Source organism: Spinacia oleracea, chromosome 3 (genome assembly GCF_020520425.1).
Source record: "Spinacia oleracea cultivar Varoflay chromosome 3, BTI_SOV_V1, whole genome shotgun sequence".
Taxonomy (NCBI): Eukaryota; Viridiplantae; Streptophyta; class Magnoliopsida; order Caryophyllales; family Amaranthaceae; genus Spinacia; species Spinacia oleracea.
This window is the reverse complement of record NC_079489.1, coordinates 37,765,590-37,788,789: the sequence shown is the minus strand read 5'-3', so window position 1 is coordinate 37,788,789 and position 23,200 is coordinate 37,765,590. Positions and strand designations below refer to the sequence as shown.

The 23,200-nt window shown below is 34.2% G+C and overlaps 4 protein-coding genes and 1 long non-coding RNA gene across 5 annotated transcripts in view; 3 read left to right on the top strand and 2 right to left on the bottom strand.

The window, feature by feature from the left end:
* Positions 1–642: 642 nt before the first annotated feature.
* Positions 643–1,686, top strand: LOC110792818 (uncharacterized). Its single transcript, XR_002534514.2, has 2 exons — positions 643–1,256; positions 1,523–1,686. It is a non-coding gene; the product is annotated as an uncharacterized lncRNA (long non-coding RNA).
* Positions 1,687–8,245: 6,559 nt separating this feature from the next.
* Positions 8,246–10,511, bottom strand: LOC110792817 (polygalacturonase inhibitor 1). Its single transcript, XM_021997638.2, has 2 exons — positions 9,962–10,511; positions 8,246–8,906 (listed from the first exon to the last, which is right to left on the bottom strand). Exons 1-2 carry the CDS (start codon positions 10,492–10,494, stop codon positions 8,450–8,452), a joined length of 990 nt encoding a protein of 329 aa, XP_021853330.1. The 5' UTR covers positions 10,495–10,511; the 3' UTR covers positions 8,246–8,449.
* LOC130470296 (uncharacterized) lies at positions 10,375–15,841 on the top strand. Its single transcript, XM_056840165.1, has 7 exons — positions 10,375–10,883; positions 10,965–10,999; positions 11,088–11,135; positions 11,442–11,522; positions 14,588–14,704; positions 15,005–15,120; positions 15,637–15,841. Exons 1-7 carry the CDS (start codon positions 10,866–10,868, stop codon positions 15,702–15,704), a joined length of 483 nt encoding a protein of 160 aa, XP_056696143.1. The 5' UTR covers positions 10,375–10,865; the 3' UTR covers positions 15,705–15,841.
* A 224-nt stretch (positions 15,842–16,065) lies between these two features.
* On the top strand, positions 16,066–19,605 carry LOC130470295 (uncharacterized). The gene is made up of 3 exons (XM_056840164.1): positions 16,066–16,517; positions 16,975–17,223; positions 18,683–19,605. The coding sequence occupies exons 1-3, from the start codon at positions 16,077–16,079 to the stop codon at positions 19,163–19,165; spliced, it is 1,173 nt and encodes a 390-aa protein (XP_056696142.1). The 5' UTR covers positions 16,066–16,076; the 3' UTR covers positions 19,166–19,605.
* Positions 19,606–21,866: 2,261 nt separating this feature from the next.
* The window catches only part of LOC110792810 (protein FAR1-RELATED SEQUENCE 5-like), a 30,209-nt gene continuing 28,875 nt past the window's right edge, over positions 21,867–23,200 (bottom strand). The window contains exons 6-7 of the mRNA XM_056839034.1: positions 22,314–23,002; positions 21,867–22,232 (exon numbers count right to left, since the gene is read on the bottom strand). Of these exons, the coding sequence (XP_056695012.1) occupies positions 21,867–22,232; positions 22,314–23,002 (1,055 nt within the window). The remainder of the gene's footprint in view (positions 22,233–22,313; positions 23,003–23,200) is intronic.

Sequence of the window (23,200 nt, the reverse complement as noted above, 5' to 3'; positions counted from 1 at the left end):
GGGCCTGGGCTCAGCGCGCGCGCGCGCATGGCGCCCCTCGTGGGCTGCTGCGCCTGCGTGTGTGTTTGTGCTTGCGTACGAAACCTTGATCGGTTAGGATTCGTATAAGATTGATTTCCTAAGTCTACTAGATAAATTAAGTGATTGAATTTTAGATTAATTCAGATTCACTAAATCGTTTCCTAGTAGGATTCTAATATCCGATACCCATGCCCTATAAATAGGTGATCAATGCTCACAATTTATATCGAGTATTCAAGTATTCAAAGTGATTTTTGAGAGCAAAAATTCAGTCATACAATTGCCTATATGTGCCGAAAATTCTAAGTACCTTAAGGGCGATCCTAGTTGGTCAAGCTTAAGGCGGATCCGGACGTGCTGTGGACTATCTACGGAGGGACGACACTTGGAGTCCTAAAGACTTGTTCTTGTTCGGTTCGGGCGCAGCTAGGGAAGGCACGCAACAAAGTGTATGCATCTAAACTATGCTAAATGATTATGTGTAAATAATATGCTTTCCTGGCTTTATGGTTTTTCCGCATGATTTATGAATTGTCATATGTATCATAACCTAACATGCAACTAATGGGAGTAAACCCTTTATGAAAATCAACCAAATCATAGATTTGATTCTTCAACACTACAAGAATTCGGGATTTTGGCGACTGAAATTACCGACCACTAAAAAAGTAGTCGTAAATAAGTTATTTACCGACCATTTTAAAAGTAGTCGGTAATTACCGACCGTTTTTATGTTAGTCGGTAAATTACCGACCATTTTTGGATAGTCGATAATTTACCGACCATATTTCTACATTTACCGACCACTTTGGTGTTTTTTATTTTCGAAAAAAATAAGAAACTCAGTTGTACCTTTACCGACCATTTTGGTGTTTTTTATTTTCGAAATTATAAGAAACTCAGACCACTTTGGGCTGTCTCTCCCATTAAACCTAGCCCATATAAAGGAGAAAACCTAAACACTTCTCTCTCTCCTTCCAGCCGTTCAGAAACCTAAACACTCCTCTTTCTTCTCTCACCTCCCTCTTCCTTCCCTCTCCTCCCAGCCGTTCAGAAATCCTAAACCACAACGACATTGATCAACCAAAATCGATTGAAAATTAGCTTAAAACAATTAAACTACCTGATTTTTTAGGAATAGAGCAGCTCTAATTCTCTAAACAAGGTCTGATAATCGAAAATGAACACGGAGTGGTCTGATCTTTGCAACCGTCTGATTATCATCAACGACGAAGGTATTCATCCACTGATTCTTTTGATCTTAACACTCCTCTCTCTCCTCCCAGTCTCCCCTCTGCCTTCTCTCGCCTCCCTCTTCCATCTCTCTCCTCCCAGCCAGATCGATGTAACTTTATTTTGTATTTGATTGGGTTTTTTTTTTTTTTTTTTTTTTTGCTTTTTTGAGATCTGTTTTGTTCATTTGGTGTTTTTTTGTTTAAATTTGTGCGAATTCTGTTGTTTGACATTTGTATTTTGTTTGTTCTATTTATTTTGGATGCAGCTCAAAGAAGAACATAGAAGTGCAAAAAGGAGATATAATTGAAGGAGATTTAATTTGTTAGGAATTTTTTTTATTAAAAATTAACAATCGGTGTTAGGAATTGTTAGAGATCTGTACTTGTATTAACACTTTTTATTGAATATAATTTTTTTGATTATTTGTGAGTTTTGTTTCAATGCATTTTGTGAATCGAATTATATGTTTGATTTGAAAATATGAATTTCTTAATGTCGAAGAAATAAAAACCACGGCTTTCCAGTTGATGGTTTTGTATTTTTTTTGTTTTTTTTATTAAAAACACCGACTGTTATGATGGTTGGTAAAGTACCGACTAATATAGTAGTCGGTCAAATATCGACTATTACGGTAGTCGGAAAAATACGACTGCTATTGTGGTCGGTATTTTGACGACTACCATTTCGGTCGGTAAATACCGACTACCATGTTAGTCGAAAAATACCGACTGAAAGTGGTCGTAAACTAGTCGGTAATTTTTCCGACTACTTTTTAGTCGTAATTTATCTAAACACCGACCAGGTTAACTCCGACTACCCTTTACCGACTAAGAGTAGTCGTTAATCATTTTACCAACCAAAATCAGTGTTTTTCCGACTGTTTTTTACAGTCGGAATTTTGCCGTTTTCTTGTAGTGTAAGATGAAGATACTTTGGATAAAATGGCCTCAAACCATTTTATATGGCCTCCAACAATACTTATGTTTTTGATGGCCTCAAACCATACTTGGGAATTTTTAATTCGTCGTAGCTAACCTGTAAGTCGTATGTTCTTGAAGCACTTTCTAAAGTCTTCATAGTTTTCATTCCTCAAAATATCTATGTATCTATCTTGGTTGAATTCTATTCCTTATACGATTTACCTAGGTATTGAACATCAAACGTTAGTGTCTATAGAGACATTACTCAAGTCCTTTGAGTATTAGGATTCTCTTGAAGCAATTCTAAAGTCTTCCTGAAGCTCTTCCAAAGGCTTCTAAGTACAGAGCTTTTCCAAAGACTCCTTAGTATCCTACATGTGTTTGTTGCTTGACTCGAAGTTCATTCGAGGTCATTTTTCTCCCACTTTCCTTTTTGGAAATATGATGGTTTCCTAAAAGACATTATCTTAAGAAACAACCATATGTTCTCAGATTTGTGGTAGAATCAATACCTTTGTTTCTATGAGTCGCCCATAAAGAAACATATATATATATTCTTTAGTTTGTTTGATGTAAACACTAACTCCCACTGGGTTTGACAACCCTAGATATATATGTACTGAAAAGATGTACTGAACCGAAGTTCAATCCTTATGACATCTTATCCTTAGCTTTGACAACTTTGTTTAGTGTGATAGTCACTTGAGAGTATCATTTAGAAACTATATAGGAAAATAGTCGTGATTATCGTTAATCGAATAGATTCCGATTTCTCCATTTGGACATACCATATTCTTATAGAGCTTCGATTGTTATAATGCCATATAAACAATCTAGATAATCTTTCTTGGCTCATGCAAACCTCACCTTAACCCAGCCTAGATGTTCCAAAATTCTTGCCAAGTTGATTTTATACCCTTTTGTGAATTTCATTGAAGCATTTCACATATTTCACGTTGAGTAAATATAGCCATATTTTCTCAAATTCTTGTGAAATAGTTAAGTCATAAAATCCATCTTTGGCCCATGAACTTTATTGTCTAGAAACTTCTAATAACAGTCCATTTCTATGTCATGTTCAACAAGTAAGACCCACGTGTCTTAAACTAACCAACTTTCAGAAATTCATGCCATGGAATCTTAGAATGTTGTCTTGTTGATATGGTCGTATGACATTGCCAAAGGTATGTGGAACACAAATCAAAATGTTTGATTTGAACCTTCTGAAGTTTGAGTGTGAAGAGATTCGTTTGTTTACTAATCAATCATATTACTCAACCCTTAAATGACCATTTCATTCAAATAAACACTCAACGAATGTTTTTGTTTACTTTGAATGTGAGTCTTTCCGTTGTCCAAACAGAAATTGATTATGATGATTAATGGAACGTAATACCATTAAGTTCCAGCCTTTAGAAGGACTTTAAAACAAACATGATGACCCTACAATTAATGTAGCACAAGTTTTCTTCATTTCCCACTTGTAGGTCAATAACCAGACTTAGCTCCCGGAATTTGAGTTCTTAACAAGAGTTAGAACCTCAAGCGGTAATCTAATACCATGGGCGTTTATTTTCTAAGTCGTTTCTCTTTAACATAAACCTTAAGGTAGAAATAGAATATCTAAATTCATTTCTTTTGTTCCCCTTTCCTATCCTTTCTAGCACGTTTTCTAATAATCCAAAAGATTTTACTCTTTGCTTGATCTTCGATCTTACTTTGTTATGCTTGCAAAGTCCCTTTCTTTTATTCACTTTGAATGAAAACATCCAATGAGTCTAATTCATTATCGAATCAAAAGAAAATTGGTTGTTAACCATTGGTTATACATGAGTCTTTAACTCAATACTTCATTATTCCAAAACTACCCAGTATTCTGAATATATGAGGTCCAATTGGTCTACCATTCAAATTTTAGTTTGAAAACAACCATGAAGATCACTATAACAAAATAGCATTCAAGATACGCTCTCATTCTCCTTTTCTTTGAGAATCACTCTCAAAATTAGTTGTCAATCGATCGAGGAAATATCGCAGTTCTATTGTCCGAACGCAATAAAGTTGAAGATTATTTACGATTCTACAAAATGACCTAGCAAAGAAAACATTTATCATACATTAATAACTTGAAATAAAAGCATTCATGCAATCATCAAAGCTATTAAACATTTCATTCATGCAAAAGAGAAACATGGTCCAAAAATGAATGAAACGATTCCAAGACCCTAAAAGTCCTAAATCCTTAAGCAGCTTTGGCATGTCTTAAGTATTTTAAGATTCTAGGTAAGCAAAACCTATTGCTATATATAATAACCCAGGAATGTCTCACTTGCTTTTGCAATTTTCTTGGAAGAGAACACCTTCAAACTTTAGCAGCCTAGTGTCCTTACCTTTTTTGTTTTCTATTAAGTAGTCAGAATACTCAATACTCAACCTAAATAGTTGATTATAACAAGGCCTAAAACAATTAACTACCAAAATAAACGCAAATAGAGCACAACAGATCACATTTCTGCAGCGTCATACTCATTCAATCTGAAATCGACGTCAGTTTACCAACCTAGCCATTACCCTGAAGATGAATATTCCACCTAGGATACTCAGGAGTAACAACAAGAGCTTATACATCAATATATTATCTACACGCAAGGTGCAAATAAAATACTATTCAGGGACTTATTAACTATGAACGGAAACATCAAACATGGAGAAAATTTAAGTGCCAAAATAGTGCAAAGATATGACACAAGATCGTTTCTTTATTGGTCAAACATAGGAGGCACTACTAGAACATACACTTTCGTGGAACTCAAGATTAATTCTCACAATCAATAATACATTAAAGTTTTATGGCAAGCCAATTCAAAAACACAGTACCTAACACCCCTACTGGAAAAGCCAACAAAACTATATTGTAAACAAACAAAAAAAATGGCACATATAGGAAGACTGCACTCTGAAATTTTAAATCGGTAGAACGATAATCAATTGAAAGGATGCTAATGAAAACTAAATCAAACCAGTAACTCAAATTAAGCACCAATAAAACATTGGGTAATACCAATTCAAATAAAGCATGAGAAAGCTTTGCTGATGGAATAATCATCAAATTAGTATACCAAAAAAATAGAACTTAAACGAAAAAGAGAAGAACATCAAAATCCGACTCTGGTCAAGCAAATGAATATAAAAAAAATATGGATACGCCTAACTCCAAGCAAAAAACCATCCATATAAAAATCACATAAGGTACCTTTAGAGTCATATGGTAATATTTGACACTTGAATTGAATATTTAGAAAATACCTTAAAAAGAACCAGAAAGAAATGATGATTCTGAGGTCAATATTCACAACAACAACGGCCATAGCAGCCACTACTCTGCTTGCAGCTTAGGTTGTATCTTCTCTTTCTCACTCTTCTTCATCTACTACCTCAAAATCTCTGGACTTCCGCTTTCTCTCTCCTCATTCAACTTCCAGCTCTGTCACTGGTACTAGATCGGGGCTTGTCAAGAACTTCAGCTCTCCGCCTTCTGCTGTTCAAATGGAGATTTCCAAGTCTTCTCCTCGAGTTCGTCTTGCTCTCGTTTTCTCTCTCTTTAGGATGTTTGCTGAATTGCTGATTGATTGTCGCTGGCTTTGCAGGAAGATTAGAAGAGATAGCCTAATTAATCGACCATGAATTGTAAACAACCAGATATAAGGTAATGTTAAACAACCCACCCTAAAATAATCATAATTCTAGATTAAAACACCTTAAAATCACAGCGAAAATGTCCAATTAAAACAAATATACCCAACAAACCCCAAATTTGCCTCTACAAAACTTTATCCAAATTTACCCATAACACGAAATTGAACTATTTATAGCAAAATTGAACCGAAATTGATCCAAAAATAAAGAAGTGAGAAACTGAACTGGTTAGACGATGACGAGGGTTTTGAATTTTGAAGAGCTTCAATTAGGAAAGGGCCGACCAACGCCGCCTCTCATCTTCACCAACTGACGATGCTAGATTCCATTACACAAAAACACCTAAACAACACAAAGATTACAAGAAGTTAGAAGACGAATTCAACGAAACTAGATCTTTGAAGTTCCATGCGAAGGGATTAGAGCTAGAAAGCGGCGAGTGAGAACTGAATTGAGGATTAGGTTTAGAGGAGGAGGCGGTTTTCCTTTTCCCAAAAGTTTGAAGTTCGTGGGCGCGGTTTGCTATTAAGTTAAGCACGTGCGGGGCATGTGACATTTTACTACTTTTTCGACGCTATTGTTAGTCGAGAGTGTAGTTGGACGATGAAACGCGTTGAGAAATCACGCGGAGCATATTTCCACAGCAGCGGTTAATGAAATCGTCGAGGTTATAGCGTCGATATATGACGCGATTTGTAGTAGTGCTAGTAATCTCCAAATTATCTTGGTTAATAAATTAATACTATAGTTTATCCCATTGCCACAACATAATGCCATTGTTGTTTGAGTTGAAACCACAAACAACGTGCTCCTTTGGGACGCCTTACCATCTAAGTCAACTAATATAGCACCTCGCTTTGGCGTAAACCTACTACGTTAGATCCTTAGATTTTTGTAAGTGCTTGATTTGGAGGCAACTTTTGAACTCAATATTACTTTGGACCTAGTTGTTTCTATGTTGGTTCGATTATTTAGTGAACTAAATCTAATCTAGCATACAAACAACGCATTCATGCATAACATACATTCATTCAATATATATAAGCATAAATAAAATTGGTGAACTAGTATGGCCCAAAACTCTTGTCTTGAAGCATCCAATCTTCTTCACCATCTTGTTAGCTTGGCATCGTCTTGAATCTTCATTCAATGCTAACTTAAAGTTCTAAACTAGAAATACTTGAAATAATAAAATTACATTAAAATTTCAATGGTACGCAGACCATGTTTAAAACTTTACATTCAAAGATAAAACGGTTCGCAAACCTTATTTAACTATCCTAGAATGGACATACTAGTCACTTGGAGTACCTGCATTACATAAAATGTATATTCTATGCATTCACCCATTCGTATGCTAAAACGAATGGCCCATGTTACTTATGCAAGTATTTACGTGAATTATTTAAAATTCACGTTCACATAAACGCGTCCTAAAAGATTAATCAATTTCCAAATTATTAATCCTTAGAATTTATTCTAATTAAAAATTAAAATAATGCGACCAACGAAAATAATTAAAATAATTATTTCATTTTTAATTTCATTTAGCGGCTCCCACTCAAACCAATAATTATTCCGGATAATTAATTATTTAAATATTAAATTAAACTCACGGCCCGGCCCAAGTTAAATAAAATAATTATTAATTATCCCGTTAGCCAATTTTAATGCAAACATAAATTTCAAGCCCAACAAAACAAAACAAATTTGTTCGAGTGCAATGCGGGCTAGGCTTGCACCCAGCCCAACAATGCACGCTACTGTGTGGCCTACGAGGCACACGAGGCAGCTGCCCATGCCCCCGCAGCCAACGAGCCCCACGTACCGCAGATGTCGCTGCCCCGTGCTGCTTGTTGTGCTCAACGCTGCGCAAGGCAAGGCAGCCCTTGCTTGCTCGCAGCTCGCAAGCCAAGGCGTGCCTGCCTTGCTTGCCCCTTTCCTCGCCCAGCGCGCACGACACGCAGCACGCTTGCGGCTGCCCGCGTCGTTGCGACTCGGCACAGGCGTGGCAACCTGCATGGCTCGATGAGCCACACGTCCACCCCACCCTTGTGTTCGTGCCTTTGGTTCGTTCCTACGGACCAACTAATTAAAAAAATAATTTCACGAACATTTGCATTAAGTTATTTTTTCGGAGTTGTGTTAATCCTTGAGAGTGATCGCTTTTGTTCTACTCCAGCAGGAGGTAGTGCGAAATTGTCTTTTAGGACAGTGGTATCCCACGACACAACAATTGTTCGTTATATGTTCTTCCGATTGTTCGCATCTTCCGAATAAGTATATTTTATCTACTTTTTGTAACAACGTTATTATTATATTGTGCTAATATGCAACGGAAATCACTTATCACTCCATCATAAATAGACTGCAGTAGTTCAAAGAAATACCATTTCAATCTTAATAGGAAACCATTATAAGATCGATCTTCTTTCACATTATTTGCCATTATATGGCTAGCAAGGTGCCAAGGTACATAAAATTCCAGACTCGTTCTCTATAAGGAATAAAGCCTTTAAATTATCCTCGTACTATACCTTTAGCGCGGCTCACAAGTTAAAATAAAATCATTGACATTACTTCTTGCAAGGGGGTAACGGAACACCACAAAGACACTTGTTGTGGGCGAATTTAGAAGGGCTGAAAGCCTGCAAGCCAGTAGGAATGGGGCCACAAAGCTGGTTGCGACTAACATCAATTGAATATAGGGGCACCTTACCTAATCGTTTTGGAAGTGATCCATATATCATGTTTTGAGAAATGTAAATCAATTCTAATCCATGGGGTAAGTCCACATTTGTAAAATCAAACTTAAACTTGTTTCGACTTAGGTTGATCGTTTTAAGAGGCTTGTCCCTTGCAAACAAAAACGAGACGTCCCCCGTCAACTTATTTCGGCCCACAGATAAGTAGGTCAAATTGGCGTGGCCTAATGACCTCGGTACGGCACCTGATAAATGGTTGTCGGACAAGTCCAGACTTATATTCTTGAATGATCCAAAGCTCTCTGGAATTGTACCCGTTAGCTTGTTGCTACAAACAACATTAGATACCAAGAATTAGTAACATGTTATTTATAGAAAATTTTACTTTCTCCTACGTATTAATGTTTTTTTTAAGTATGTACGTATTAAAGTTAATCAAACTATTTATTTTTTCTTTTTACATTTATCATACCCTCATCTTCACTTTCTGAATTTAATTTGTGAGTAATTTCTAACATAATCTTTTTACTTTTCTTTTTACTCGTTTCGTGAAAGTCGGTATATGTATCAGACCTAATCTAGTAAAATAAAAAAAAAAATTATAGTAGGACCTATGTCATGTCCCGGTTTATTATCCGGATAATAATTAACAATTGTGTGATGACATAGACAGGATGTGGAACATTGAATTGTAAAGCTTGTCACACTGATATGAATTAACTTACGCGTGACAAAAAAAATTATGATAGGGAAATAATTTAGTTGTGTTTCTTAGTACATCCGTTTCACAATAATCTTGCATTTTCGTTTTAGTTATTTCATACTACCTCCGTTTCAGAAAGTTCTTTACGCTTTGGAAAATGTGTTTAAAGTATGAAAACTTTAACCGTAAATTCCCACTATTATATACATCAAAATGTTACATATAACATCTTGTTAGAGTGATCTTGTTATTCATTTTCAGAATATCAACTTTTTATAATTTTTTCACATATGAAATTGAATATATTAGTAGTTAAATATTGCATTGAAGTCTGTGCAAATAGTAACTGTAAATAACTTTATGAAACGGAGGTAGTAATATTTATATATTACTTTGTGCTTTATTCTATTTGAAATATAACAATTTATTATCTTGCCATTTATCCACAATATTTAGGATTTTCTACAAAATTTTTAATTCATTTTTCTCTTTTATATCTGTCTTTTCACAAATCTATATTTTACTTTATCCTTATCTTATTATATGCAGTCAGTTGTATTTATCAGTTTGAAACCGAAGCATTAAAAAAAAAAAAAAAGGACCAAAAGGGCCTATCAAAAGGAAAAATAACTCATAATGTATTTCATTTAAGAATTTGTAAAATTAATATATAGACAAACCTGAAGAGTTCGAGCTTGAAAATGTTTGGAAGGGAGGATAAAAAGGAGGGAACAGTACCGAAGAAGCGATTATTAGATAGATCCAGATGCTGAAGGGTCTTGATCTGCCTCAAGAAATCTGGGATCGGCCCGGTAAGCTTGTTGGCAGTAAGAGTAAGTATCTCAAGCTTTGAGAGTTTAGTAATCGTTGAAGGAATAAGGCCGGTCACGTTAGGCAGATGATAGAATCCTAGAGTCTTTAAGAAGGGGAGATCACCAACCATCGGTGAAATGGTACCGGAAATGTCATTATCATAAGTAACAAAGAGATACGTAATGCGGCCCGGATAAGCTGCGTCGTTGCATCCAGTATTGCTCCATTTGCAGCAGTCGGTTTTAGGGTTCCAAGTGGAGAAGGTTGTGGCGTTGCGGGAGTAGTAGTTTTTTATTTGTAAGAGGACTTTCTTGTCATTTGGATTGCATATAGTAGCAGATTGTAAAGGTTTCAGTAAGGAGAAAAAGAGTACAAAATAATATACAAGTGATATTTTCATGGTTCAACAGAGGCTTATTTTTTCCCCTCTAGTATTCAAGATTCAACATATATATATATATATATATAAATAAGATCCTGTGAAAATAGGTCCCTATGTGAGTATACTACTTTATATGAGAATGAATCTAATCCGTAAGATTAGATTCAATCTAATGGGTAGGATTAAATGTGACCAAACCCATCCACCTTCCCCATTAAAAGCCACGTCTCTATCACTAAACCCCACCCACTTTCTCTCTCTAAAACCTTTCCTCTTCTTTCTCTCTCCCGTTCGAGACTCTCTCTGTTCTCCCTCACGATTTTCTCTCTCCTCTCGCGAAAATCGCCATCGCAGCTCCAAAAACGGCCGATCAACGTCCTTCGCCGCCGATGTATTGCAGATTTAAGGTAAATTCGAGTTCAATTGTTCTACATTTCTTCTCTCCTTCTACAATTTTTTCTAATTTTAACCTAATTTTTCAATTGAAGATGACTGGAGTACGAAACCAATACGAACGACGAAGGTAAGCGAATTTGTAACCTAATTTTGAACTTCGTTCGTAGTATATATACATTAATTGAAGATAATTTTTGTTAAATTTCGATTTTCAGCAAACACAAACACGACAAACAAGGAACAAATCCAGTCGATACTGAAGAGTAAGAATTCAGTGCTTTAATTGTAGCGAATTTTATTTATTAATTCCGTAATTTTTGTAATTTTTTCGTAATTTTCGGAATTATTTTTGTAATTTTTAGTCTGCGAATTTTTGTATGTTTCTAGCGATGTTGATATTTTTTATTAATTTTTATTAACATCATCCTATATTATTCTGAAATTTTTTAATGAATTTTCAGTATTTTTTAAAAGAAATTAATTTGTAATTTTTTGAATTATTTTGAGAATTGAGAATTTTAAGATATTTTCAACATTTTTTGATATTTTTGATTTGAAATTTTAAACAGAAGGAATAAGAATGAACGCGCCAAAGAAACGGAGCCAGTTGTCCCGCAATCACTTCTGAACGACATCATGAACAATTTAGAGTAATACTTTATACTCTCAATACTTTAGAACATGAAGGTTAAGAATGTAGAACATCATAGATCATTGTGTAGAACATCATAGAAATTGGGTGCTTCTTGTTCTAGTTGAAGCTATATCATGTTTGTTTGATGATAATATTTAGTAATACTGTTATTCTATATATGTTGTTGTCTCATGGGGCTTGCTGACCATTTTAGGCACAATGAAAGCTTCACTAATATTTTCAGTTCTAAAATATCAAGCATCAGACAAATAACTTGACCACTTTCAACTTTTTGTTTGCTCTTAACTACAAGTATTATGCAATTCAATCATCCCTAATCTACTACCATGTAGTTTTCTTTCTATTCAATACAATGAACAAGATTTGGGTTGTACTCTGCCTTAGGGATGGGACTAATGACATGTATTGTGTAAGATAACCCAACTAATCAACTTTAAACTCTATTTCAATTGTGGTGATGTGAAGAAACGTTAGCAGTTTCTATTTCTGATATTAGTGTAGTTGTGGCCTTCATATGATTGTCTGACTAAGCTTTCTTCAATTTTATAAGTTTTACTTCTTGATTTATATGTTTTCATCTACATAATGTTTCCAAATGCTTTCTCAGTGTGTGATTCAGGTACTGCAAGATATCCTGGACTTTTTGATGTTGTTTCAATGTCATGTTATAGTAGTGTTAGTCTTCCACATCTAACTTGTCATAGTTCTAATCTTGCATGAGTGATAGTTTCTGTAAAGGTAGTGCTATACGTGGTAATTTGATTGAGCGAACAGTCCGATCTATTGATTGCTCCTAGATTTTGGTCTCTGTCATGATCATGTTTGATTCTGAGCTAGGCCTTTGTTGGTTTGCATAGCTGGTTTTAGAATACTCAGATGCAGATAGACAAAATTCAGGAGTTGATATCTGCAGGATCGACACTCCCTCATGTTACATTCTCATTATCCAATTTCAAAGAATGTGTAGAATGAATACTGAACCAAAATATCTATTATTATTTCTCCCTACTGTAGATAGGGCCTGCTAAGGGTTAAAGCTCAAGGGATAAAAACATGCCCTTGCTACCCATCGTGCAATAGCTCCTCAACAGTTAGATCACTGAGATATGGTCTCAAAGTTTTAAATCAAGGTCTTGACTCTTGATGCTAGAAGGCACACACTCCTACTTAACCCCATAGATGTCCGTGACAAGATTCTGCCTAGTTATTATGTTTATACCCTATAAACAACTTTTTTTTTTGTACTTTCTTATATTCAGTAACAGAAGGTGCAATATGAGTTTCTAAGGTAGAGTGCTATGTCTAGTTTATCAAACACATAAAGAGGACCAGTGGCTAAATATAACTGGATTATAACTGGATGGAGATTGTGTTTGCAATAATCATCAGCTGTTAATCATACATAGAGCATAAGAAAGCCAAGTGGATAATTTGATAGAGTTTGATTGAGGGAAAAAGAATGCATGATCGAAGACTGCATTAGTTCCAATTCTCAGCTTAATATAATTTAAGATACACTGCTTCTTGTTTTTCATCCAATTTCCTAGTTATGAGCATTCTAGGTTAAGAATGTAGAACATCATAGATCATTGTGTAATTTGAAAGCTAGCTAGTGTAATCATAATTGCATATGTTCTAAGTATGAGTGCAAATGTTCTGAATTTGAAAGCTAACTAGTGTAATCATACTAGTTAATACATCACTACAACAAACAATATTCTGAATTGTTCAACGTGTTCGAATTATCTTGATTGGATTAGATTGGATGTAGACATGTGTATGAATCCTTGCTCTTTTGCTGCTTATGATCTCTTCTCCATCGTCAAATTTGTTAACTTTTAGCTTTAATTTTGAGATTGTTTTTGTGTTCTAGACTAATAGCGATGTGAAACTGTGATTTGTATTCCTCTGTTTATTTGTCAGTTAGGGTTGATTAGTAAGAATACTTGAGGCAAATATATTATATATGCAGTGGATGATTGAAATAGAATTTTTGGGCTTTATGATCAATTTTAAGCAGATCTTAATTGAACGATAATTATATTTTATTACCTTAATTAGAGTTTTAGTTTTCCTTTAATAAAATGGTATTGTTTATTACAGATTATCTCTTTATTTTGTGTCATTTGGCTTGATTGCCAGAATATCGAATGTCCATGTATATTGAATCAGTTTCAACAGTCTCTATTTTTTTTTTTGTAATACGTGACTGATATTGTACTGATTAATCTGTTGAGGGCCAGCCAAGGTAGGATTACTTATGGTTGTGGGAAATTGTTGTTATCTGCACTTTCCACTATCAGTTATGCAAGCTGAGCTGATAAGAGATAGAGGTAGAAAGCGGATCTAGGCAGCTCTGTATGGAGCTTGTAATTGATTTCATTAATGTCCTAATGATTATTATTCTTTGATCCATGTCCTATATGGTTTTACCTTTTTTGAAATGTAAACTTTTAAATCATATATGGCCAGAAGCAGGTTCTTGAATTTGATCCATTTTTACGTCTTGACTACGTTTTAGTTTTATTGCTAAAGTTCCGATTCCTTGTACATTGAGCACCATGTGCAGAAAGAATCGAAATATTCTTAAATATGGAATTCAGTTGGTGATGTTAGTGGTAGAATGATAGCATCATGTTTAGAGGACAATACATGGCCAGAATTGGCAGCATTTTATGCATAAATTATCTGCAATTTGAATCCTATCTGATAAACATAAATCACAGAATTGGCAGCATTTTATGCCTTCAGAAACCCAGCCTTAGAAGCCTCCTTTGCATGTTCTTGATATTCATAAAACTCTGATATACCTTGTGCTTTTAAGTTTATCCTACATTACTCTTATACCAGACACCATTCACCGGTAACAACCAAAACATGACAACAAAATGACAATCGCTTACCAGGTTGAAAGACTTATTAGAACACCTAGCTTAATTGATTAGAACATATGGAACAATTTACAGAACATATAGGTTCACTTATTAGAACATATAAATTCAATTGTTAAAATATTTATACCTATTTAAAAAAGAACTAATTTTGTTTCATATGTTGCAGGGATCCCGAACATCACACCAATCAAGAAACTGAAGTTAACACCAATGAAAAAAGCAATGATAATGGAAACCAAGAACAAGAGTCTGATCTCACTCAAGGACGGAAAGAGATTGTCAGGTTTAAGACAAAACATTATCTCTCAAATAGAAAACTAGTAGATTAATTAGACTTGAAATCAATAACATGTATGTTGAATGTATCTGATTTTTGTCCAAAGATTGGTATTCATGTGACATGACAACAAAATGACAATCCCTTACTAGGTTGAAAGACTTATTAGAACACCTAGCTTAATTGATTAGAACATATGAAACAATTTACAGAACATATAGGTTCACTTATTAGAACATATAAATTCAATTGTTAAAATATTTATACCTATTTAAAAAAGAACTAATTTTGTTTCATATGTTGCAGGGATCCCGAAGATCACACCAATCAAGAAACTGAAGTTAACACCAATGAAAAAGCAATGATAATGGAAACCAAGAACAAGAGTCTGATCTCACTAAAGGACGGAAAGAGACTGTCAGGTTTAAGACAAAACATAATCTCTCAAATAGAAAACCAGTAGATTAATTAGACTTGAAATCAATAACATGTATGCTGAATGTATCTGATGTTTGTCCAAAGATTGGTATTCATGTGTATCAATATGCAATAAGCTGGGACCTACTAAAATTTTCTATGTTTTTTATATATAATTTGTACCATACCCATTCCCAAAATGGTTTTTAAGATTCTAATAATAGTTATAATCTGTGTCCCTGTTGCGATGTTCCTATATTGTTGTTTTGTTTTGTAGTTCTATGACTTAAGTAGTTTTCAAGGTTTAATCCAAAATAAATTCTTTCTTATCTCTCTAAACATCACCTCTCACTGTGCTAGAACATATAGCTTAACTGCTTAGAACATTTAGCTTAACTGATTAGAACATATAAAAATAACGTACAGAACATATAGATTCACTTGTTAGAACATATAAATTCAATTGTTAGAACATATAAACATATTTATAACATTAAGTTAATTTGTTTCATGTGTTGCAGGGAAACCGAAACTCAAACCAATGCAGAAACTGAACCTATCATCAATGAAGAAACCAATGCCAATGTAAACAAAGAACAAGAGGAAGTGAATCAGAAGAATGACAAAAGAAGGAAACATATTGCAAAAAGGAAACAAGGGAATGAAATTGTTGTTAGAGATGTCAAGAAGCACAAGTCTGCAGTTGTTGTGCACTCGGGATCAAAAGACTGTGTAGAAGTGGATAACAAATCAAAACCGGTGGAGAGGAAAAAGGCTAGAATTTTGGTCCAAAGAATACCACCAAATTGGTTCACTTATTCCTAAAATTCCGAGACAACATAGAGCTGCCATTAGGAAGATAGGCTTTGGTGCCTTCCTTGATTTAGATATTGGTGCCCATAAGTCTGCGTTTTCTGCTGAACTTGTAACAAGCTTAGACGCCAACAGAGTTAATTTGGTGATGGATAATAAAGAAGAAATAGATATTCAGTTGAAAGACATACACCTTGTGTACGGGCTTCCAATAGGAGGAAGGAAAATAGTGGAACCGAAGAAGGAAGAAGATGAAGAATGGGTTTCATTTCTGAGAACATGGAGGGGATTCTTTAACATGGAAAGTGGAAGTCCATACCTGTCAAAAGTATTAGATAGGTTGAATGAGTTATGTGAAAAAGACTTGTGTGATGAATTTTTATGGCATTTCATGGTGTGTGTAGTGAATACTTGTATATGCTCAACATCAAGACCGGAAGTGGCATACAAGTTTCTGTATAGCAGCATGGACATACAGAAAATTCCTGAATTAGACCGGTGCCATTACACTTTTGTAAATATGAAGATAGCTGCTGAAAAATGGAAAGGAGGAAATTCTTATTTCACTGGACCATTGCCTTTCTTACTGGTATGTACACTGCCCATAACATATAGTTTAAAAGTATAGAACAATTATGTTAACTGGTTAGAACACATAGTTAAATGTTTAGAACATATTCTTTTTCTGCTTAGAATATATATCTTAAGTTGCAGAACATATTCCTCAATAGGTTAGAACATGTATGTTAAATAATTTGTTAGAACATATTGATTAAGTTGTTAGAACATATTGATAAAGTTGTTAGAACATATAATTTTAATTGGTAGAATATCAATCTACAATGAAACATTTACTTAATTGAAATAGCCTATGAATTTGCTAGTTTGATCTTAAAGTCTTAAACTTGCTTGATTATTACAGATTAGGATTAAAAGTTGCCCTTCTCTGTTTTGAAAGTCGCTCTGCTTTTAGCAAAGAGTTTTGTCATTGCGTATGTCTTAATTACTTGAAGCAAAATATTTATAAATATTCAAACTCTATACAGATTACATATTTTGACCGGTTGCAAAGGGAGAAGATTGTGCAACCAAGAGAGTTCCCTCTCCTTTCAGTCTGGAACAGTGAGAGGATAGAAGAAAGAATGAAGATTGAAAACAAGAGGGGCTTTGGAAAGGGGGTTGTGCTCAAAAGAATAACTTATGAAGGATTACCAGAAGAACAAGTTGAAGAACACATATACCAGAAAGATCCTCACTTGCAATCAGGCTCATCAACTTCATCCTACAACATTATGGTAAGTAACTAGAAACATAGAATTTAAATACTTACCATGCAAGTTAGTACACATGGTTAGAATATTCAGAACATATTACTTAACTAGTTAGAACATATTGTTGTATTTGGTCAAACAGATTATCCTTTGGTCCGTGATTTGAACTGGCTAAGCTGATGTTGGTCGTCAGTCTTTTTTGTCTTATGTGCTTGGGCATGATTGTTTTCTAATCAGGCAGAATCCATTTTTAGCTTAGTGTATTGTCGAAAAATATAAACGAACTCTGGATTTCCCTCTCCTAGACAAATGGAAGTTTGCTGGTAAATAGTGGAACTTTGGCAACAATGGTACATAATTGAACTTAGCTTAGTTTGTAAAGAGGGTAATTATAGTTGTCCAAAATCCCAATAAATAATTCTAGGTCAATTGTTCAAATTCGACAGTGTAGATCTTTATCAATTATTGTAATATGCCATTGAGTATTCATGTATGACCACTGTGAAGCAGCATTGGAATATTTTGACTTTATGACCTAGGCTACCCAGCCAAATAAAGTATGTTAAAATGTCATAGGTTATCTGCATTTGGTGCAATATCTGGCCTTAGTTCAGTTGATAGAGTGGAGGACTGTAGTTAGTCAAACCGATGATCCTTCGGTTACTGGTTTGAGTCCCTCAGGTCAGAATTTTGTTGCTCTTATTTTGTTTTCCTAGACATATTTTTTCTCTAGCCTGTCACTTGTAAGTTGTAACCTTTGACAAGTGTCATTACTTATTATTGACCACTGTGAAGATTGTGATAATATGACCCAACAAAATAAAATTATGTGACAATGTTATATATTTCATCTAAGATGCCAGAAGAGAACCAACCTTAGTTCAGTTGGTAGAGCAGAGGACTATAATCGGTCAAACAGACGATCCTTAGGTCGCTGGTTTGAATCTGTAGGTTGGAAATCTGTTGTTTCTTAATTGTTCTTTTTTCCCAGGCATTCTTGTTTGGTGATTCCAACATAATTCTTTTACCATAGAAAAAGATAGTCTCTGGTTATGATTCTAGAATGCATTGCCGTCTATGAGATTTTGTATTTTCCATTTTTCTCACCCTTGATTGATGGTAATTGGTAATTTAGAACATATACAGTAACATGTTAGAACATATAGGAGTAATTAATAGAACATTTGGATTCAATACTTAGACCATATTACCTAACTAGTTAGAACATATTATTGTATTTGTTAGAACATATACAATAACAGGTTAGAACATGTAGGTTTAATTATTAGAACAATTAGATGAAATACTTAGAACAAAGTGTATTGGTTGTTGGAACTTATATTAAATGAATTCAAAAAATAGTTTTAGCACAGTTCCGAACATTGAATACATTCCTTAGAACATATTATAGAATATTTAGAACAAATAGACTTAATTCTTAGAACATATATCTAATTAATGAATCTGTTTTACTTGAATAAAGGGCTTTCTGGACAAATTTGGGGATTTGGCTAAGGCACTGGCTTCAAATATCAACGAGAAGTATGTTATGGTAGATAAAGCATCTGACCTTTTCGAAGAAGGCGATACAGCAGAGGAACTGAAAAGGCTGGTCGATAATATTTGGAGCAAGTACACAAATAAGCCAACTGAGCCAATTCTGCCGGAAGCACAAGAAAAAGTCAAGAGTCCTTCAATTCTTAGCCAGGACAAACAAATGTTTGATGAACCTGGATTCATTGAGGAATCGGACGTGGTAATGGCTAAGGTATGGGAAGGTTACCAAGAAAGAATAGGTATGAGTAAGAAATTTGTCAAGCCACGTCCAACAAAAAAGAAAAAGAAGGCAAGAGATGAATCTGATATACTAGGCTTCAAATTGTTGACCCAAAGCCAAACCGATGAAGAAGAAGAGCAACCCGTCCCATTTGCTACAACAACGACACACATCTTTGTTCCAGAATAAGAATCACCAGTGATCCTTAGTGATATTCCATCTTCATCTGCATTAAAACCAACAGAAGTGATTTCTCTCGACAGTGCTGAATCGTTTGAAAATATGGATTTGGATTTGGACTTGGATCTGGCACTTGGAGTTCAAAAATCCTTGGAAAATACAGCAAACAATGTCAAAAGCCAAGAACCAACAGACACAGAAAATGCAACAAACAAGCCAAGTTCGGGTAAAGATGATGACCTTAAGGAAAGAGCGTCTGATGTTGTTCCAACAGAGGCTACTTTGGGTAACAATGATCAGCAAATGGGAACAGAAACTACTAAAACACCAACTGGTTTAGATATTGATGGAAAGCAAGCTGGTTCGCCAAAATATGAGGAGCCAAAACAGAAAATAGATGAGCAGGAGGGGTAATTACACATAATTTATTGTAATTCCTATTTTGGAAAAACCGTGAAACAATGAAATAATTGTATTTTGGTATTTTGATGGATTAAAACAATTATTATTGTAATTTCTATAAGATTCGAATGCTTAATGTTTTTTAGAACACAAAGTGTTATGATTTAGAACACTAACTTTAATTTTATTATATATTTGTGTGATAATTTGTACAGGGGAAATGATGAAAGTAGAAAGAGTCAAAGATGCATTGAAAAGCTCCCGCAATATTTAAGATCACCTTTCATGGTCAAACATGATGCAGCATTCAAGAGAGTAGATGTTGCTAAAAGAAGGATGGCTGATTATGCATTTGCTGAAGGACCAATTGAGTAAGTTATAAATTTTCACTTTCATTATTAAGATTTTATATATTATTTGAATTCAGAAGTTTATCTTTGTGAATTCAGAACTTTATATGTGTGAAGCCAGAACTTTATCTTTGTGAATTCAGAACATTTACCTAGTTGAATTAGAACAATTACTATGTTAAGTCAGAACTTTATCTTTGTGAATTCAGAACATTTACCTAGTTGAATTAGAACAATTACTATGTTAAGTCAGAACTTTATCTTTGTGAATTCAGAACATTTACCTAGTTGAATTAGAACAATTACTAAGTTAAGTCAGAACTTTATCTTTGTGAATTCAGAACATTTACCTAGTTGAATTAGAACAATTACTAAGTTAAGTCAGAACATTCACATTTTGTGCATTCCATAGTTTTTGAATTCAGAACTTTATCTTTGTGAATTCAGAACTTTATCTTTGTGAATTCAGAACATTTACCTAGTTGAATTAGAACAATTACTAAGTTAAGTCAGAACATTCACATTTTGTGCATTCCATAGTTTTTGAATTCAGAACTTTATCTTTGTGAATTCAAAACATTTACCTAGTTGAATTAGAACAATTACTTTCCTGATTCAGAACATCTAACTTTTAATTTTATTTCTCAAAAATTGATATAATATTTGTGTTTTTGTTGAATGAAGTGAGCTTTTGTACAACGATAAGCTAAACAAAATCACAAGAGAAGAAATGAAAAGTCTTGCGGGCGAAAATCATATGCTCAACAATATAGCTGATGCATGGGCATACCTTTTAAATGTTGAAAACAGAAGGCGAGGTGTAGGAACAGAAAGTAGATTTTTCTTCAGCATCGAGCCGTATGTAAGTTAATACATATAAAATGATGTCTAAATTAAAATTCGAGTAGCACTTTTTTTTGACAAATATTTTAACATTTTCAGCTCATCTTATGCAAAGATAAGTACTTTCGTTCGAGTATCAAGTTCAGTGAAAGATATCCTGCTTTGTTTAAAAGAATGGATGAAGAACTAGCACATGCTAAAGTAACAAGCTTGCAAAGAGTTCAATTGGTATGATTCTTATTATGTGTGACAGTGTTGACGTAAGAACTAGCACATGCTAAAGTAACTTTTAACTTTTTTTAAGAACTAAGAACTTTTTAAATTAAGAACTTTGTCTTTTTGAATTCAGAACATTTACTTAGTTGAATTAGAACAATTACTTTACTTACTCATAACATCGAACTTTTAACTTTATTTCTTAAAATTTGGTTTAGTGTTTGTATTGTAGATGAATGAAGTGAACTTTTGTACAACGATAAGCTAAAATGAGAAGTCTTGCGGGCGAAAATCATAAGATCAACAATATCGCTGATGCATGGGGATACCTTTTAATTGTTGAAAACAATAGTTGAGCAAAAGGAACATAAAGTATATTTTTCAGAGCCATGAAAAAACTATATAGATATACATTGTTCATGGAAAATATGACAATGTCCAAAAACGTAACACAAAAAAAAAAAAAAAAACTATAAAAAAATAACACTTCAAAAAGTGAGAGGATCTATGTGGCGATGGTGAATGATGAAATTGTGTATTCTTTGGCGAGAAGCTTTTAATGACAATTCTGGAAAAAAAAAAAAACAAATTGTGTCAAGGGAACTAAATAATGAATAAAAAGAATAATTGAAATTAAAACATTATAATTCTATAGTTTAGAACATTATGTATATTGTGTAGAACATAGTGCACAGTTTCCTGGAACATGCAGTTTTAAGTGTAGTACATGATATAGATTGGTTAGAACAATATGAATATTGTGTAGAACAGAATGCAGAATTCCCTAAAACATATACTGATAAGTTTAGAACATCATGTATATTAATTAGAACATATGATAATTTATTCAGAACATCAAGGTAATAGAATTTTTTACATCCAAACCATGTTATAAAAACTTATAACTTACAATTTTCTTTCACTTTATGTGGGCAATTCCGGATATCATGGTAACCAAGCTCTCCACAACCTCTACATAACTTTTTCTTCTTTTGGCTTTGCTCAATTGCCTTTTCCTTGTTACCTTTCAATCGTTTGTCACTACCTGTACCTGGAATATGAACCCCCGTGCCTTTGTTCTTTGAAATTTTAGGCGGCTTAACCACAATTTCAGTAGGAAGGGTAGCTCCAATCAGTAGCTCGATGTCTGTTGCTTTGCTAGGAGAACCATTGTTTTCATGATTGTTAGAACTCTTCTTAGCTTCCAAGTTTAACCTTAAACCTTTTAAATTCTTCACAAGATCAGTAAGATCTTCTTCATTACCCTGAGGCAAACTCACACATGTGTGAATTTCTTACCATAACTCATTTAACATTCTTTTACAATCAACAAAGGTAACACATGCCTCTAAGATATTTCCTTCTAAATCAAAAATTAGCGTTTTAGTTGCCAAACTAGTCCACCTATTTAGCACATAAGCATCAGGAATATACTCAATCATCTTTGCCTTCCACACCCAAACCATGTGCCTACAAGGAATCCCTAACCTCTCAAACATCTTGCACATACACTTACTATCTAGGTTAGCCGGGTTAAAACTAACACCGAACTTTCTTATTCTACATCCTTCTCTAATGGTAAAGATTTCAAACCCATTTTCTTTCTTGTACTCCTCAAGTCCACATTGAAAGCAACCAATCTCGAGCTCCTCTTGAAAATCATAAAAGACTGAAACAGTGTAGATTTTAGAAGCATGTTTCTCTAATGCAAAGGAAGTCTTACATTCTGGATGCTTGTGTTTAGAATCATTGTCAAATTGACCTTGAGTATGTCTTTGAGAATCCAATGCACTCTCAAATCTCATGTAAAACTCTACTAGAGTGAGATGGGGATTGGTAAACTTTGTATAAAAATTGTTCTCACTCTCTGACCTTGATGTAGTCCTCATGATACCACATAGAAACGAATCTCTAAAGTATGCTGGGATCCACATTTGACGCTTCTCATACAACTGCTTCAACCACTCATGGTCTTGAAGCTTGAACTCAGCAAGAACCTTTCCCCATTTCTCTTCAAATTCTGTTGGCTCAATCTCTTCACTCCAAACACATTTGCAAATTTTATTAAGAAACTCAGTCTCTTACGTAATATGACGGCCGACTTTCTCAGGCATTTTTTTCATTATATGCCACATACAAAACCTATGTTCAGCGGTCTGAAACACTTTAGGAATAGCTATTTTCATTGCTGGATCTTCATCCGTAATCAAACAAGCTGGCTCATTACTGTTAG

Coding starts and splice junctions, on each gene's coding strand:
- LOC130470296 (XM_056840165.1), top strand. Junction 11,136..11,441: donor AATCCAGTCGATACTGAAGA/GTAAGAATTCAG, acceptor AATTTTAAACAG/AAGGAATAAGAATGAACGCG. Junction 11,523..14,587: donor GACATCATGAACAATTTAGA/GTAATACTTTAT, acceptor CATATGTTGCAG/GGATCCCGAACATCACACCA.
- LOC110792817 (XM_021997638.2), bottom strand. CDS start 10,494: ATGAAAATATCACTTGTATATTATTTTGTACTCTTTTTCTCCTTACTG. Junction 8,907..9,961: donor TTCAAGCTCGAACTCTTCAG/GTTTGTCTATAT, acceptor TGTTGTTTGTAG/CAACAAGCTAACGGGTACAA.
- LOC130470295 (XM_056840164.1), top strand. CDS start 16,077: ATGGATAATAAAGAAGAAATAGATATTCAGTTGAAAGACATACACCTT. Junction 16,518..16,974: donor GACCATTGCCTTTCTTACTG/GTATGTACACTG, acceptor AACTCTATACAG/ATTACATATTTTGACCGGTT. Junction 17,224..18,682: donor CTTCATCCTACAACATTATG/GTAAGTAACTAG, acceptor ACTTGAATAAAG/GGCTTTCTGGACAAATTTGG.